The following is a 15,331-nucleotide window of genomic DNA, read 5'->3' on the forward strand; positions in this document are numbered from 1 at the left end:
CTACTTGAGTAGATTTTTATCCGTTACTCTTTTACTCTTACTCAAGTAACTATTTAAGACTAGTACTTTTACTTTTACTTGAGTAAATATTTCTAGAAGTACTTTTACTTTTACTTGAGTACAGTTTTTGGGTACTCTACCCACCTCTGCCCGAACCTCACTCTCTGCTGAACAGAAACATCCAAATAAACATAGCCAGACTTAGACTATTTTAGAACAAATTATGAGCTTATTGAAGTTTTTTTTTTTTTTTTTTTATAATTCTTGACAAAAATAAAATATATTAAGGATTTTTTTTGTTTGTTTTTGTTTTGCCTAGTTCCTATGGCCCAATGACGCTACGATGAGCATTTACTACTTTAAAAAAAATGCGGGAAGCGGGTCGGGTACAATATTTTCTTTTTTTGCGGTCCGAGTCGCGGGCGGGTTAGTTGAAAACCACGGTCGGGTGCGGGTTATTAATACATTGACCCGTGCATCACTGACACACACACACACACACACATTCTCTCTCTGTTGCTCTCTCTCTCTCTCTCTCTCTCTCTCTCTCTCTCTCAATCTCACACACACACACACACACACACATACAAACACACACACCCACGGAGAGAGAAAAGCCAGGAGCAAAATGCAACTCCTATGAGATTAGCTTGTATCTGAGAATGTGTTTGTAATAGCATTTAGGTCGCTTTCTCTGACAGCTTCTGTAACTAATGCGTTGCACAAAGCAACACCAAAATCATGGGTTCACAGGGAATGCAGGAAATGAGATTTTATTAAATTATTTAATAAATAAGCATTTATTTCTTCAGTCACTCTGGATAAAAGCATCTGCATGAATTGGCTCCAGGTACAGCATCTGTGACATGACATCACAGAAAATAATTTTATTAGTTCTGGTTTTATTGATATAGTTTTTGTTAATATTTTATTGATTTTCTGTTTTCACTTTATTATTTTTTATCATCATAGTCTTTCTTATAGTCTTAGTTTTTGGCAGTTTTTATTCATATGCTCATATAGGTTTTAAAAGGTTTATTTTATGTATTTTTAGTTATTTTAGTACACCAAGTTAATGAAAAAGTTTTTATTTATGTATTTTATTTTAAATGTATTTTATGGTTTTAACTATAATAACTCCATAAAAATAATACATTTATCAAAAAACATTTGTTATATGAAAGAAAATAAATACTAACTGAAATAAAATAGAATAAATAAAATAAACGTGTTTTTATATATATATATATACAGTACAGACCAAAAGTTTGGAAACATTGCTATTTTTAATGTTTTTGAAAGAGGTTTCTTCTGCTCATCAAGCCTGCATTTATTTGATCAAAAATACAGAAAAAAATGTAATATTGTGAAATATTATTACAATTTAAAATAATAGTTTCTATTTGAATATACTTTAAAAAAATAATTTATTCCTGTGATGCAAAGCTGAATTTTCAGCATCATTACTCCAGCCTTCAGTGTCACATGTAACATCAGTCTATCACATGATCATTTAGAAATCATTCTAATATTCTGATTTATTATGAGTGTTAGAAACAGTTCTGCTGTCTCATATATTTGATCAATAAAAGGTTAAAAAGAACTGCATTTATTCAAAATAAAATAAAAAAATTCTAATAATATATTTTCTTTACTATCACTTTTTATCAATTTAACACATCCTTGCTGAATAAAAGTATTGATTTTATTAAAAAAAAAAAAAAGGAAAAAAAAATTACTGACCCCAAATTACTGTCCAGTAGTGAATATTGTTATTACAAAATACTTATATTTTAAAAACATAGCTTCTTTTTTTTTTCTTTCCTTTTTTTTTTTACTTTTTATTCATCAAAGTATCCTAAAAAAGTATCACATGTTCTGAAAAAATATTAAGCAGCAGAACTGTTTCCAACTTTGATAATGAATCATCATATTAGAATGATTTCTAAAGGATCATGTGATAATGATCCTAAAAATTCAGCTTTGCATCACAGAAATAAATGATAATTTAAAGTATAATTAATTTAAAAACAATTATTTTAAGTTGTAATAATATTTCACAATATTACTGTTTTTCTGTATTTTTGATCAAATAAATGCAGGCTTGATGAGCAGAAGAAACTTCTTTCAAAAACATTAAAAATAGAAATATTTCCAAACTTTTGGTCTGTACTGTATATATGTATGTATATAAATAAGTATAGTAAACTACATAGACATATATAAATATATATATATATATTTTACAAAAACAAAATAAAATTTACAAAAAAATAAAAGGAAAAAAAATAGCTATTTCAAAATACTAATAAAAAAACTATAATAGTATCTCAGTGACATGCAATGACATTAAATCAGACAAATGATGATGTGATCTTGTGCTGCTCAGATGAACATGAAGCTGGAGTCGTCTCTGTCAGACCTGGCGAACGTGCGGCGCTGTCTGGCTCACGGTTTGTTCATGAACGCAGCGGAGCTGCAGCCGGACGGCTCTTACGTGGCTCTGGACACACACCAGCCTGTGGCCATCCATCCCTCATCCGTCCTGTTCCAGGCCAAACCCGCCTGCGTGGTTTTCAACGAGCTCCTGCACACGTCTCGCTGTTACATGAGGGATCTGTGTTTGGTGGACGCCGACTGGCTGCAGGAAGCTGCGCCGGAGTATTTCCGCCGGAAGCTGCGTGCAACCAAGAGTTAACGCTTTCCAAATGCTACAGTTTGACGTAAAAGCCAAGCACTCCAACAGTTCATCTACTGATGCGTACCGTTTTTTCACAATATGCAACAGTAGATGATCTGTTGGAATGCTTGGCTTTGTTGGATTTGATATGCAACACGTTAGGCAGTTTTTGCCAAAGAGTTTTGCTTTGTTAACTTTTCTAGAAGTGAGTCCTTTCTACTTGCTATAAATCTTAAGATGGCACGCCTATTTCTAGCTCTTTTACAAACTGCTGAAGTCTGATTGAATGAAATTCAGGTTCACTTCCTCAAATGGCTGCATGTGTTTTTGTTCAGCTCAATGCGTTTGCCATAAAACTTGACTAGTATGTTGATTGTTTTGTGATCACGTTTACGTTTGAACAAGTTAAAATGAATACAGATATGTGTGAAAGAAGCTGGAGATCGATCGGAGATTGATATTGTGATGGCAGGGTCATATTTAATCTCAAAAATATATTTTGCATAAAGCAAATTAAGCATATTGTTGATTTTTAGGTAGGGTTATTGTAGTTAACAAATGCTAAAAGCATAGAAAAATAGTTACTTTAAATAAAATAACATTCACTGAAATAAAATATTTAAAGAAAATTAGAAGATAATTTCTCATGTACTAACAAACTAAGTAAAATAAAATATAAAAACCGTATATATATATATACATATATGTATGTATATGTTTGTAATTTTTATTTTAGCTAGCTTCTGAAGCACATAACTAAAGCTGAAGTGCAAATAAAAATTAATAAAAACATATATACATTTTTTTTTAAATCACAAAATACAAAAAATGCACAGCAAAATTACAAAAACTAAAATTTAACTGAAAAATTAAACAAAACAGATTCATATAATTAATAAAAGCTACAATAACATCTCATAATGATAATAAAATAGGATCATTGCGGGATTATTTTCAAAAAATGTACTCCAAAATTGTGGTTATTTTAATGCAAAGACCTTTACATTTAAACAATATACCATTATTTCTTACATTACAGTAATGAGACTTTCAGAAAGATTCATCCATGCTGTGTTCATGAATAAGGTGTGGAACTGTTTTTTCTATTGAATTTTAGAATTCTAGAATTCTGATCTGATCAATTCGGGAATTATTAGATGACATTAATGTATGCATGCCACTTTCTAGTAGGGGGAACAGTAGCATATCAAATGCACATTAGTTTTAACGAATTCTTCTATTTGCACCACTTTGCAAGTCATATCAAACCTATATGTATTCTTACATGTATATTGCAATATATGTTTGCAGTGCATGAAATAAGACGGATAAAATGTGACTACTCAGGTTTTTATGGTGCACACGATGTACCAGCAGTGCACATGTTTAGTATTAGTATCAAAACTTTCCATTACAGCATGAGCAGAGGAGGCTTTGTGTCATGCAACAGATTTACACAATGTGACTGATTAAATCAGATGTTTAGGCTTCTGCATGTGTATTTTTAACATACTGTTTTCACGCTCCGTTAAAATGATGGGGTTTGGAACAAAATAGGAATTAATTTGTAAGAATAAAAAGCCAGAAAAAGTGATTACTGCCTCTTTGTTGACACAAAGATCTTGCAGAAAAATGACTGAACATCATTCTTAAACATTATGGTCACATACAAACAAACTGATATTATTTTAGTATCATTGAGATGATATTACAGTTTAATATTTTGAATGTTTTTATATTTTTTTTAATTTTAGATCATTTTGTGATTTTTGCAGGGCAATTTTTTTGCTTGTTTTTAATTCAATTTACTCCTTACTACCTATAAGGTATTGTTTATTTTAAGTAACTTTTTTTGGTTGTATTTTTAGTTACCTATATTCCCGATAAAGGTCAATACTTCCACAAATTAAAGCCTTAAACAGCTCTTAAATCAGAGCAGCATGTCTTAAATTCATAAAGTTTCAGCATTAAATGTTGCATGCATTGCAAAAAAATATATATATATCTTCAGTATTTTTTAATCTAAATATCTAAACATCCTTAGATCCAGATGCATGAGATGCAAAATAAACATTAAGTCTTGTTTTCTGCAAAACAACAAAATTCAGAGTTTACGCTCGAAACAAGAAAAAATGTCAATGAAAACTTTTCCTTTTGAATCGAGTATCATATGAGAATGTAGATAAAGATAAAATAAAGATTTTAACACTTAAATATAAAATGATTTTGATAACCTGATAATCATGTTAAACATATTTACTCATTTTACCTGATTTTAAACCGTGATAATCACATACTTTCATCTTATTTACATGTTCAAATGAAAAAGGGGAATATTCAGATGCTTGTTAAAAGATACAAAATGCAAAGCCACAAAGAGAGTTATACAAATTTATTTATCATCATGTATCTTCAATTATAGAACTCAAGTTTTCTGACCTCTTTAAGAACAGGTAATTTCCTTCAGTGGAACACATTTCTTAAGTCAGTGAACGTTTAAGACGTGATGCCATGTACAGGAACACCCAAACATACACACATATCACGCGGTCGTTTGATCTTTTGTTTTTGGCACTGAGTGCGCGCCATACACACACGCTTTTCGCGTCAACACTGCTGCAAGCGCGTGACACCAACATTCAGAGGGTCAGGGGAAAAGGCAGAACAGACATTTGGACCACAATCCAGTTTCACTCATCCATCTCCAGTATGTGCGGCCTAAATCTGTAACAAAAAAAAAACACATATATATTAAAAAATATTTTTTTTAATATATAAAAATTATATATTTTTATATATAATTAAAATAGAGTGAATAGAGGTTGGATGAAATGGGAGTTCGTGAACAAATATGAATGCGCACTAGATAGACATTATTCTCACCTCAAGACATTTTCCTCAGGAGGAACAGCTCTTGGTTCTCCTGCGCTTTATTTCACTGTTTTGCAGTTTCTCTGCTATTTTTCTCTCGTGTCCGGCTGGACTATGGCGGTTAGTGTTCATTCCGATCTCTTTTTTACTTCTGCCTTTTCCTCCAGCATGGCAGGGATACTCCTCCAGGTTATAATAATCATACTCATCGTAACTGGCTTCCTCAAAAGACACTAATCTGTCGAAGTCGGTGGCCATGATGATCAGAATAAGACGAGCTCTTTCCTGAAATTCTCTTTCTGGGAGTAAACAACGCTGCTGTCAAACGGTTTTCTGACACTCCGACATCACGTGGGTTTTAGAACTGCTTGGTGATTGGTGCAGAGATCCTGCTCGCTTGTGATTGGCTGCGTTTTGGTGCGATCCGTTCGTTTAAAGCACTCGTGATTGGCTGAAGGCTGGGCTGTTTTTAGCCGTGCATCCATGCAAAACAAAGCTCACTTCCGCATGTTCCTTCTTTATTTACACAAGTAACTTAACATGTAAAAACTTGAATGCAACAAGAGAGATCGCAAATATTAGTATAGCTTCCTGTTCAGATTTTCATTTATGTATGAAATAAACCCAAATTAGTTTTGTTTCCATATTGAATAATATTCCATAAATGCATTGACATGAATAATGAATTAAATGAATAATGCATATTTTGTCTTCATTTTATACCCGAGACAAACAAAACAAGCAAGTTATATAACTTTTTTTTTAATATGAGACACATATCACATGGTTACAGAAGGTTCCCGACATATTAACACCCATTTCTATCCTGCATCTTCAAACTGTTTGCACGTAAAGGACTTTTCACTGAAGTATATATTTAAACATTAGATCTGTCACAACATGTTCCTCATTCTTGGCTAAAGACATGCTGTTGATTATGTATTATGGACAACAGGAAACTCCTAAAACTATAGCAGCACGTATCATAGAAAATGCAAGCAAAGATGCCACTATGTGGCAGTGCAGTTTCACTGTTTAGTGTACTATCTTTAATAAAGATACACATGGCGTTTGAACTAAAGTAGCACTTCTTAATGTTTAATGTCTGTTACATAATATCAAATGCAAAATACAGTACAATTCAGGACAACATACAACATGCAAAACGTAGCCTACTTGAATTCAATACTTGTCAATACAAACAATAAATGAGACATTATATAATTGACATATAATACATGCACACACACCCATCTGTATATATACCAAGGCTGCATTTATGTGATCAAAAATACAGTTATATTGTGAAATATTATTACAATTAAAAAAAAACAGTTTTCTATGTTAATATATTTTGAAATGTAATTTATTCCTGTGATGTAGAGCTGAATTTTAAGCATCATAGCTCCAGCCTAAAATGATGATTTGCTTCTCAAGAAACATTTCTTATCATTAACAATTCTTATTTAGTTAGTTAAAATTATTACACATTATTACTATTTTTACTGTATTTATTTATGCAGGTATTATATAATGAATTATACAACTTTCTCTGATAAAATACATAATATCATGTATTTATTCATGTTATCTTGTCACCGATAACCCAGAGATAAAATCTATTGAATTCATTAAACATATTTGGTGTCATAATAAATATAATCAGAGCTGGGTTGATAACTTATGAATTGTAGTCCGTTACTGATTCCCCCCCCCCCCCCCCCCCCAAAAAACACATGACGTATGATGTAAAAACATGATGTATAATTTTTTCTTTTGCTATTTGAGCAAATGGAAAAATATATTTGTGGTAGCTACTCTCCCGTTCACTGCTCTCGAAGTTAAGTTCATTTTCCATTGATATATTTTGTGAATTTCCTGTCTTAAATATATAAAAACTGTTAGATAAAAAATGTTAGCTTGAATGCACTGTAAGTCGCTTTGGATGAAAAGTTAAATGTATACATTTAATTTAATTTAATTTAATTTAATTTTTGTTTATTGATATGCATTGCTATGAACTTTATCCGGACAACTTTAAAAGCTATTTGCTCAATATTTTTTATTGTATTTTTTGCATCCTCAAATTTCAGATTTTCAAATAGTTGTATCTCAGCCAAATATTGTCCTATCCTAACAAACCACCAATGGAAAGTTTATATAGTCTGATGTATAAATCTCAATTAAAAAAAAAAAAAACTGACCCTTATGACTGGTTTTGTGCTCCAGGGTCACATATATCAAATATAGCAATTAATTCTGCAACACTAAGAAAGAAAAGAAAGTGAAGTGACATTCAGTCAAGTATGGTGACCCATACTCAGAATTTGTGCTCTGCATTTAACCCATCCGAAATGCACACACACAGAGCAGTGAACACACACACACACACTGTGAGCACACACCCGGAGCAGTGCGCAGCCATTTATGCTGCGGCGCCCGGGGAGCAGTTGGGGATTCGATGCCTTGCTCAAGGGAACCTAAGTCGTGGTATTGAAGGTGGAGAGAGAACTGTACATGCACTCGCCCCACCCACAATTCCTGCCGGCCTGGGACTCGAACTCACAACCTTTTGATTGGGAGTCCGACTCTCTAACCATTAGGCCACGACTTCTCACCACTTCCCACGACTTCCCACTACATTCCTTCTTCAGTCATACTATCAAGTGACTGTGATGGAACTTTTTCTCATCATATTATCTCATGCAAAAGCTCTCTCTCTCTGTGCTTTTACGACTTGCTGGTGTGTAATCATAGTAGAATAATAGATAATAGAATCTTTACCATTACAATGGCCCCCACTAGCACAAGAATGGCGAGACGCTCGGTGGACACGCCCCGGTGATTAGACCACGCCCCATCAAAACAAAAACCGTTAGCCACGCCCTTAATGTTGTGACACGTCCCGACGCTTTTCCACGTCGCGCCCAACGGTTGAGGCAGGGGTGGCTGCGCGCGCTTGTGTAAAGGCCGGGAAAAAATGGCGGCGCCCGTCTTGCGAGTGTCCACTCCTCGCTGGGAGAGGATAGTGCGGCTGCTCGTGTGTCTCTCAGGAATACTTTTATCCCTGTACGCTTTCCATGTGGAGAGGGAAAAGACCCGCGACGCTAACTACCGCGCCATGTGCGATCTGAGCAGCTCCATCAGCTGCTCCAAAGTCTTCACGTCCAGGTGAGAGAGAGTGTCAAACCCTAGCGAGTTCCCTAACTAGACAACATCTGCAGCTGTCGGAGGCGCTCCGAGCGTTCAAAAACCAGGGTTTGACCCCTTTTGGATGCCTTGGGACGTTTCGGGATCGTTCCAGAGTTTCAATGCGCCTTTGACGACCTGAAAGTGCTGTCTAGTTAGGGACTTCGTTAGGTTTTGACACACAGCCGGAGTCGCTCCGGGCCGCTGACTGACTGAAAAGGTGATACAATATAACATCCGACTTACATTATAGTCTTTTCTAGAAGCGACTTTTCGGTTGACAAATAGATACTTAAATATGAATTAAATTTGGTAATTTTAAAGCTGTTTTTATCTTGTGAGCAGAAACACAGTGCGATAGCAGCTAATGCTAACAGTGCTAATGAGTGAATGAGCTCTCTATCAATGCAGCATACTAATATAATTTCATCTACATTTATTTTCTAATGTACTAGACTTGATGTGGGCTCAAAGCCACTAATCTAGTAGCATGTTCATAGACAACAGGGATGTGCTGGACAGGGAGTACAACAGGCTGTTTCATACCTGTCAGATTATTGCGTTTTCTTAGTGTTATGAATATGATATTTAACAGAGCCTTTAAATGCTTGAGTTTAATCGTTTTATTGATGTATGAGACTGAGAGGTGAGTCGGAGAAGGACATTCATTGAGTTTGATAAGCGTTCAACTTTGTTTTAGTAACCTTTGAAATCAGAGTTATTTGTTTGAGACTCAGTTCCTCATTTTATTACTAAAGCATCCACCCTTAACATCATCAAACCATTAATAGAGTAACTTAGTAGTTACTGTTAATGCTCAAAATATCCTAGTATTATTTAGTTGGTGTTTAGAATATATATATATATATATATATATATATATATATATATATGCACACACATACACACAAGTTTGGGTTTAAATGCATATTCATATACTAAATGTTAATTTAAATGTATATAGTTAGTGGATATATGTGTAAATATATAAATGTGTTTGTTAATATTAGTACATGTGCAGTTTTTATGTTTATGTCTACTAATATTTACATATATATTTACTTATACACTATATATTAACTAGTGTATAGGATATATACACTAAATGCTCATTTAAGCCGGTGAATATATTCAGTTAATTTGGTCTAATTTATAATAATGTAAACAAATGTAATGTAAGTTTGCAGTTTAAAGGTCCAGTGTCTGGATTGCTTTTGTTTAATAAATAACTTTTTCCCTTTCTTGATTCAGCAATAACAAGACCACTTCTTTCATGTAAATTTGTTGTTGAATTAAAGCGCTTGGAGGGAAGAAAAGATGTTGATATGGTTTTCAGGACAGTCATGTGAAGCGCACTCACTTTCGGGAGAACTTCATTTGAAGTAACGCTGATGGAAAACAAATCACATGCTTACTGAGATCTTATCAGAGTAGATCAGCTGTCCTGAGGGATGATTTTTGATGTTTTTTAATGTTTTGTCGTTTATTGAGATGTCATGATACAAACGGATGTCTTGCAGATCTGGTATTAATAGAGTCACCCACTTTATCTGTGAATCTGTAGATGTGTCCAGTGCCCACTCATCATGAAATAAATAGGACCGCATCATGCATCACGCTCGCTTGTTATTACCATCACATAGATAAAGAGGCTATGCGATGCATGTTTGAGTCTATCGAATTGCTTCAGAAAGCTGCTGATTGTGTTGTTTGCTCACAGCGGGCCGTCTGATAAAGCAGGCAGTCTGCAGAGAAAACAACCAAACTAAACTCCAGCCGGGTGAAGGTTTTCAAGAGCATTACATGATCAGGCTTAAGGTCTCGCTCTTAAAGGGAACGGGCTTTTATAAGACTTTTCTCTGTAGCCGAACTATCTTCAGATAATCAGACAGCTTGAGGTGTTTGAGATCTTTTGCTATGGGTTTTGCCTCTAATTCAGTTGTGAACGGTCTCTCCATTGGGAAACCGAACTGTACTGATCATTGAGTCTTGACTCCGCTGCTTTCTAAAGGTTTGGGAAAGGTTTGGGAGTGTGGAGGTGAGAGATGTTATTTTAAAACATAAGGGAGTGTTGGTTTGTGTATCTCATCTCTAGGGCTGGGTATTGTTAAAAATCTTTCGATCCGGTGCCAATTTCGATACCTCAGTTTCGATACCGGTTCCTAACGATACTTTTTTCGATACCATATGTTTTAAAATCAATTTCAACATCAACACAAATACATTAAACACAAAACTTTTATTTTTCACCTTAATTTAAACAAATTCTGGTAACACTTCACACTCAGGATAACATTATTAATAAAACTGGTTGTGCTTTTTGGATAGGGGTGCGCCATTCAGGGGCGGACTGGGACCAAAAAGTTGCTCTGGACTTTCTGGCCACCACATCATAACGCAAACGCCCCTGTTTTGATGTCATTTATTAATTTAATATTTAAGTAAACAGTTTGGTGTATTTTAACCAATAGGGCAACTGATTCTCCGTTGAAAAAAAAGAAAAAAAAAGAACAGCAGCTGTTCATTTTAGCGACTCCTAGTGAGCGATACATGCTCATCAAGACACAAACATTCTTCTAGAACTCACACTTTGCATTCAGTTATCAGATCCATACGAATCATGCATGAAATAGAAGTTTATAAACTCAAACGATAGCTTTATGTGCTTTACAGATGAACTTGAAGTCTTTATTCATTCGAGATGTTCAATAATAGATAATCTTTTGCTCGGTAATACAAGTTCATGATCCAATTAGTGAACCGATGATTCTTTGAGTCAATCTTTTAAAATAATAATTTATTTTGTTTAACGAAACCAGTGTGGAAACCAGTTTACAAACTGAATAGATCTGAGGTGCAGGGCTCGCAAAATCGTTAACGTTAGCCCCACGTCCCGGGGCTATTGTGTTTCCAGTCCGATGGGCTATCGTGAATAGATGTAAAATTCCTTACTTGATTCGCGTTGTTCACTCGCTTGAAGGGGTGAAACGGATGGTAGCTGATCGTTTGCACTTGTTTCTAAATTTTGGCGATTCAAGCTTTTTAAAAAATTTGCGCACGATCGGAGCTTGCTCTCACTCATTCAAAGCACGCGTTACAAGCAGCATTTCAGACAATGCGCGTACAGAGAATGAATATATCTTTCGCGTATCGTAACTAGGGATGGGCGTTTTCCCCAAATATCACATTCGAATATTTGAGCTCACAAAAAACGAATATTCGAATATACGTTTATTTAAATTAAGTTTAATGAGTCAGACGTTATTTTTCAGCAACATTTGTTTTCGTCATTTTGAACAAGCTTACAATAAGCTTGAACATTACACATCGTGTTTTGTAGCTGAAAACCTTTAACAATGCGTGCAAATAAACAAAAGTACAGATTAAAAGCAAAAAAAAAAAAAGTGAACAAAGAAAAAACGTATAGCAGCCTGCAGCAATTAGGCTATTGTACAGAATGTAGCTTACACTTAACTTTTAAACTGTCAGCAAATCTTTTTTGCTTTTTTTTCTATTGTTTCAAATGTTCTTGTTAAGAAATACGGGCATGTAAACATGATTGGGGGAAAGTCGGCTCCTTAGTCTGTTAACAATAAGGACGGCCGCGGAAAAAACGTGCTCTGACGGCACAGACATTGGCGGGACTCACAAATAACAGTGTGCTAAGCGAATAAGTTTTGTGAAGCGCTTCGTGTTTTCGTTTCACCACTGAATGGGATCCTCATCTGATGGAATACATGGCTCCAGCAAGAACTGTTCCCACTCGTCTCGGCTGGACTCTCTGTAATCATCGCTGGAGAACTGGCTCAGCCTTTTCCAACGAGTGGGCATTGCAATATTTATCGTGGCGACTGCATCCGCACCACTCGCATCAAGGAAAATGTTCTGATAATGTTCAAAAAAGTTTTTTTTTCTTACTTCTCTCATGTTTTCATCGAGAAACCTGAGATGTTTGTGCCGAGGGTCTAGGGCAGACGCGAGAAGAGGAGTTTTCACTGCATTCTCCAAGTTAGCGGTGTTTATTCGTTGCTTGAGAGATGCTGCAACAATGTTCTTGGATCACTTTCTGTGATTCTCCACGGCATATTTGAAGTACTAGAAGACCGCAGTTCTTTTAGGGGGCGTTCACATATCGCGTCTTTTGCATGCTCAAGTTCGTTATTTCCAATGTAGGCGCGCGGTATGCGCGCTCATAATGGAAGCGACGCGGTCGCGATGCGCACGCGGTCCCGTTTTTTCCAGGCGCGTCCGAACAGCATCGAGTTAAAAACATCTCAACTTTCAGAATGCCGCAAGCGCACCGCAGGTCATGTGACAAGAACTAAACATTCAGCTTCATCCTTTCCCTTAACAACGTTGAAAGCTCTGCCAAGATGAAGGAACAGCTGATCATAGCTGTATATGGATTGCCATTTTGAAATAAATTTAGTAGCAGAGCTACTGAAAGCGATTTTTTTTGTGTGCTGCAAATCCATTTATCCTTTGCTGAAATTTCCGCGTCTTCATGGAGAGAACGCGTCGCCTCAGGAGCGCTTCTGCCCAAGCGCTTTGGAAAGGAGAAAGCGGCACGCATAGCCTTTTCCATGCCTTATTAGGCGCGATATGTGAATGGCCCCTTAATCATTCATTAATTATTTTTCGCTTGCATACACCTTCAAATATGGCGTGGAGAATCACAGAAAGTGACCAAATTAGGTTTTATTGTGAACTTTTTTTTTTTTTTTTTTTCGAAATTCGAATATCATTTTTATTTATCGAATAATTAGAGCAGAACGAATATTCGAATGTTCGACTATCCGTGCACATCCCTTCTGAATGAACACATACACACACAATTATCTTAAAATAATTGTCTCTGCAAGTATTCTCGTAAACACAGTCGGTTAAGTTTTAAGTGAACGTATACAGTGGCCAGCTGCTTAGAGAAATTTGCTGTTCCGGGTAAATCTGTCTCTCTCTCTCTGTTTTTTAGACGACGTGAAAGGGGGCGTGTTTCAAGATACGCAATGGAGTAGACTAGGGCTGCACGATGTGTCGTTTAAGCATTGATATCGCGATGTACGAATCCACGATAGTCACATCGCAGGATGTGCGATGTAGGTTGTCGTAGTTGATCTGTTATTCATTAACTGTACGGGCCAGCTGCTCCCCGGCCCTTGACGAATGTGATTCGCAGATTAATTGCACAGCTTAACCATCATAGAGTGAAAGTTTTTTCATTGACAGGACTGAAAAACACATACAAGTTTAACAGGGCAGAGAGAGAGAGAGAGAGCGCGAGAGAGACACAGAGAGAGCGCGCGCGCGCGAGAGAGACAGAGAGAGAGCGTGCGCGAGAGAGACATAGAGAGCGCGCCCGCGCGCGAGAGAGACAGAGAGAGAGCGCGCGCGCGCGAGAGAGAGACAGAGCGCGCGCGCGAGAGAGACAGAGCGAGCGCGCGAGAGAGACAGAGCGAGCGCGCGAGAGAGACTGAAAAACACATACAAGTTTAACAGGGCAGAGAGAGAGAGCGCGAGAGAGACACAGAGAGAGCGCACGAGAGAGACAGAGCGAGCGCGCGAGAGAGACAGAGCGAGCGCGCGAGAGAGACAGAGAGAGAGCGCGCGCGCGAGAGACCGAGAGAGAGCGCGCGCGCGAGAGACCGAGAGAGAGCGCGCGCGCGAGAGACAGAGAGAGCGCGCGCGCGAGAGAGACAGAGCGAGCGCGCGAGAGAGACAGAGCGAGCGCGCGAGAGAGACAGAGAGCGCGCGCGAGAGACAGAGAGAGCGCGCGCGAGAGACAGAGAGCGCGCGCGAGAGACAGAGAGAGAGCGCGCGCGAGAGAGACAGAGAGCGCGCGCGCGCGAGAGACAGAGCGCGCGCGCGCGAGAGAGACAGAGCGCGCGCGCGCGAGAGAGACAGAGCGAGCGCGCGAGAGAGACAGAGAGAGAGAGAGAGCGCGCGAGAGAGAGAGCGCGAGAGAGACAGACAGAGAGAGAGAGAGAGCGCGAGAGAGACAGACAGAGAGAGAGAGAGAGAGCGCGAGAGAGACAGACAGAGAGAGAGAGAGAGAGAGCGCGCGAGAGAGACAGAGAGAGAGAGAGAGAGAGCGCGCGAGAGAGACAGAGAGAGAGAGAGCGCGCGAGAGAGACAGAGAGAGAGAGAGCGCGCGAGAGAGACAGAGAAAGAGAGAGAGAGAGCGTGCGCGAAAGAGACAGAGAGAGAGAGCGAGCCGTCTTCAAACAACAGGAGCGCTGTCTTGCTCTCTCTCCCTCCCGCATATTAATCAATTGACGCGATGGTGTCGATGTGCTCACCCCATTTTTGTTTGTAAGAAAAAATATCGCAATATTTTAACGTGAGAATGGAAATCACATTGAACACGACCGTCCTATCCCACGATGCATTTCCTATTTCTTAACTTCTCCAACTAGTTTTATGCAAACTGATTATATGCTATATATTTGTTGTTTTTATGTTGCATGGTTTCATATTACTGTTTTCCTTTTTTGATTGTTTATATACTGTTGTTAATTGTTTCACGTATCAGTGGTTTTATATTGTACAGTTGTTCAGTGTGTGGTTTAATGACACATTTGTTATCCTCTTTAA

The 15,331-nt window shown here is 37.3% G+C and overlaps 3 protein-coding genes across 3 annotated transcripts in view; 2 read left to right on the forward strand and 1 right to left on the reverse strand.

The window, feature by feature from the left end:
* The window catches only part of LOC132140581 (large ribosomal subunit protein uL10-like), a 21,580-nt gene extending 21,131 nt beyond the window's left edge, over positions 1-449 (reverse strand). Inside the window, exon 1 of the mRNA XM_059549394.1 lies at positions 440-449. The gene's annotated coding sequence lies outside the window, so the exon portion shown is untranslated. The remainder of the gene's footprint in view (positions 1-439) is intronic.
* The window catches only part of dhx33 (DEAH (Asp-Glu-Ala-His) box polypeptide 33), a 17,676-nt gene extending 14,933 nt beyond the window's left edge, over positions 1-2,743 (forward strand). The window contains exon 12 of the mRNA XM_059549389.1: positions 2,390-2,743. Coding sequence (XP_059405372.1) covers positions 2,390-2,698 — 309 coding nt within the window. The 3' untranslated portion in view covers positions 2,699-2,743. The remainder of the gene's footprint in view (positions 1-2,389) is intronic.
* Positions 2,744-8,457: 5,714 nt separating this feature from the next.
* The window catches only part of vkorc1l1 (vitamin K epoxide reductase complex, subunit 1-like 1), a 29,272-nt gene continuing 22,398 nt past the window's right edge, over positions 8,458-15,331 (forward strand). The window contains exon 1 of the mRNA XM_059549396.1: positions 8,458-8,722. Within this exon, the coding sequence (XP_059405379.1) occupies positions 8,532-8,722 (191 nt within the window). The 5' untranslated portion in view covers positions 8,458-8,531. The remainder of the gene's footprint in view (positions 8,723-15,331) is intronic.

The sequence above is a fragment of the Carassius carassius genome, chromosome 5 (genome assembly GCF_963082965.1).
Source record: "Carassius carassius chromosome 5, fCarCar2.1, whole genome shotgun sequence".
NCBI classification, from domain to species: domain Eukaryota; kingdom Metazoa; phylum Chordata; class Actinopteri; order Cypriniformes; family Cyprinidae; genus Carassius; species Carassius carassius.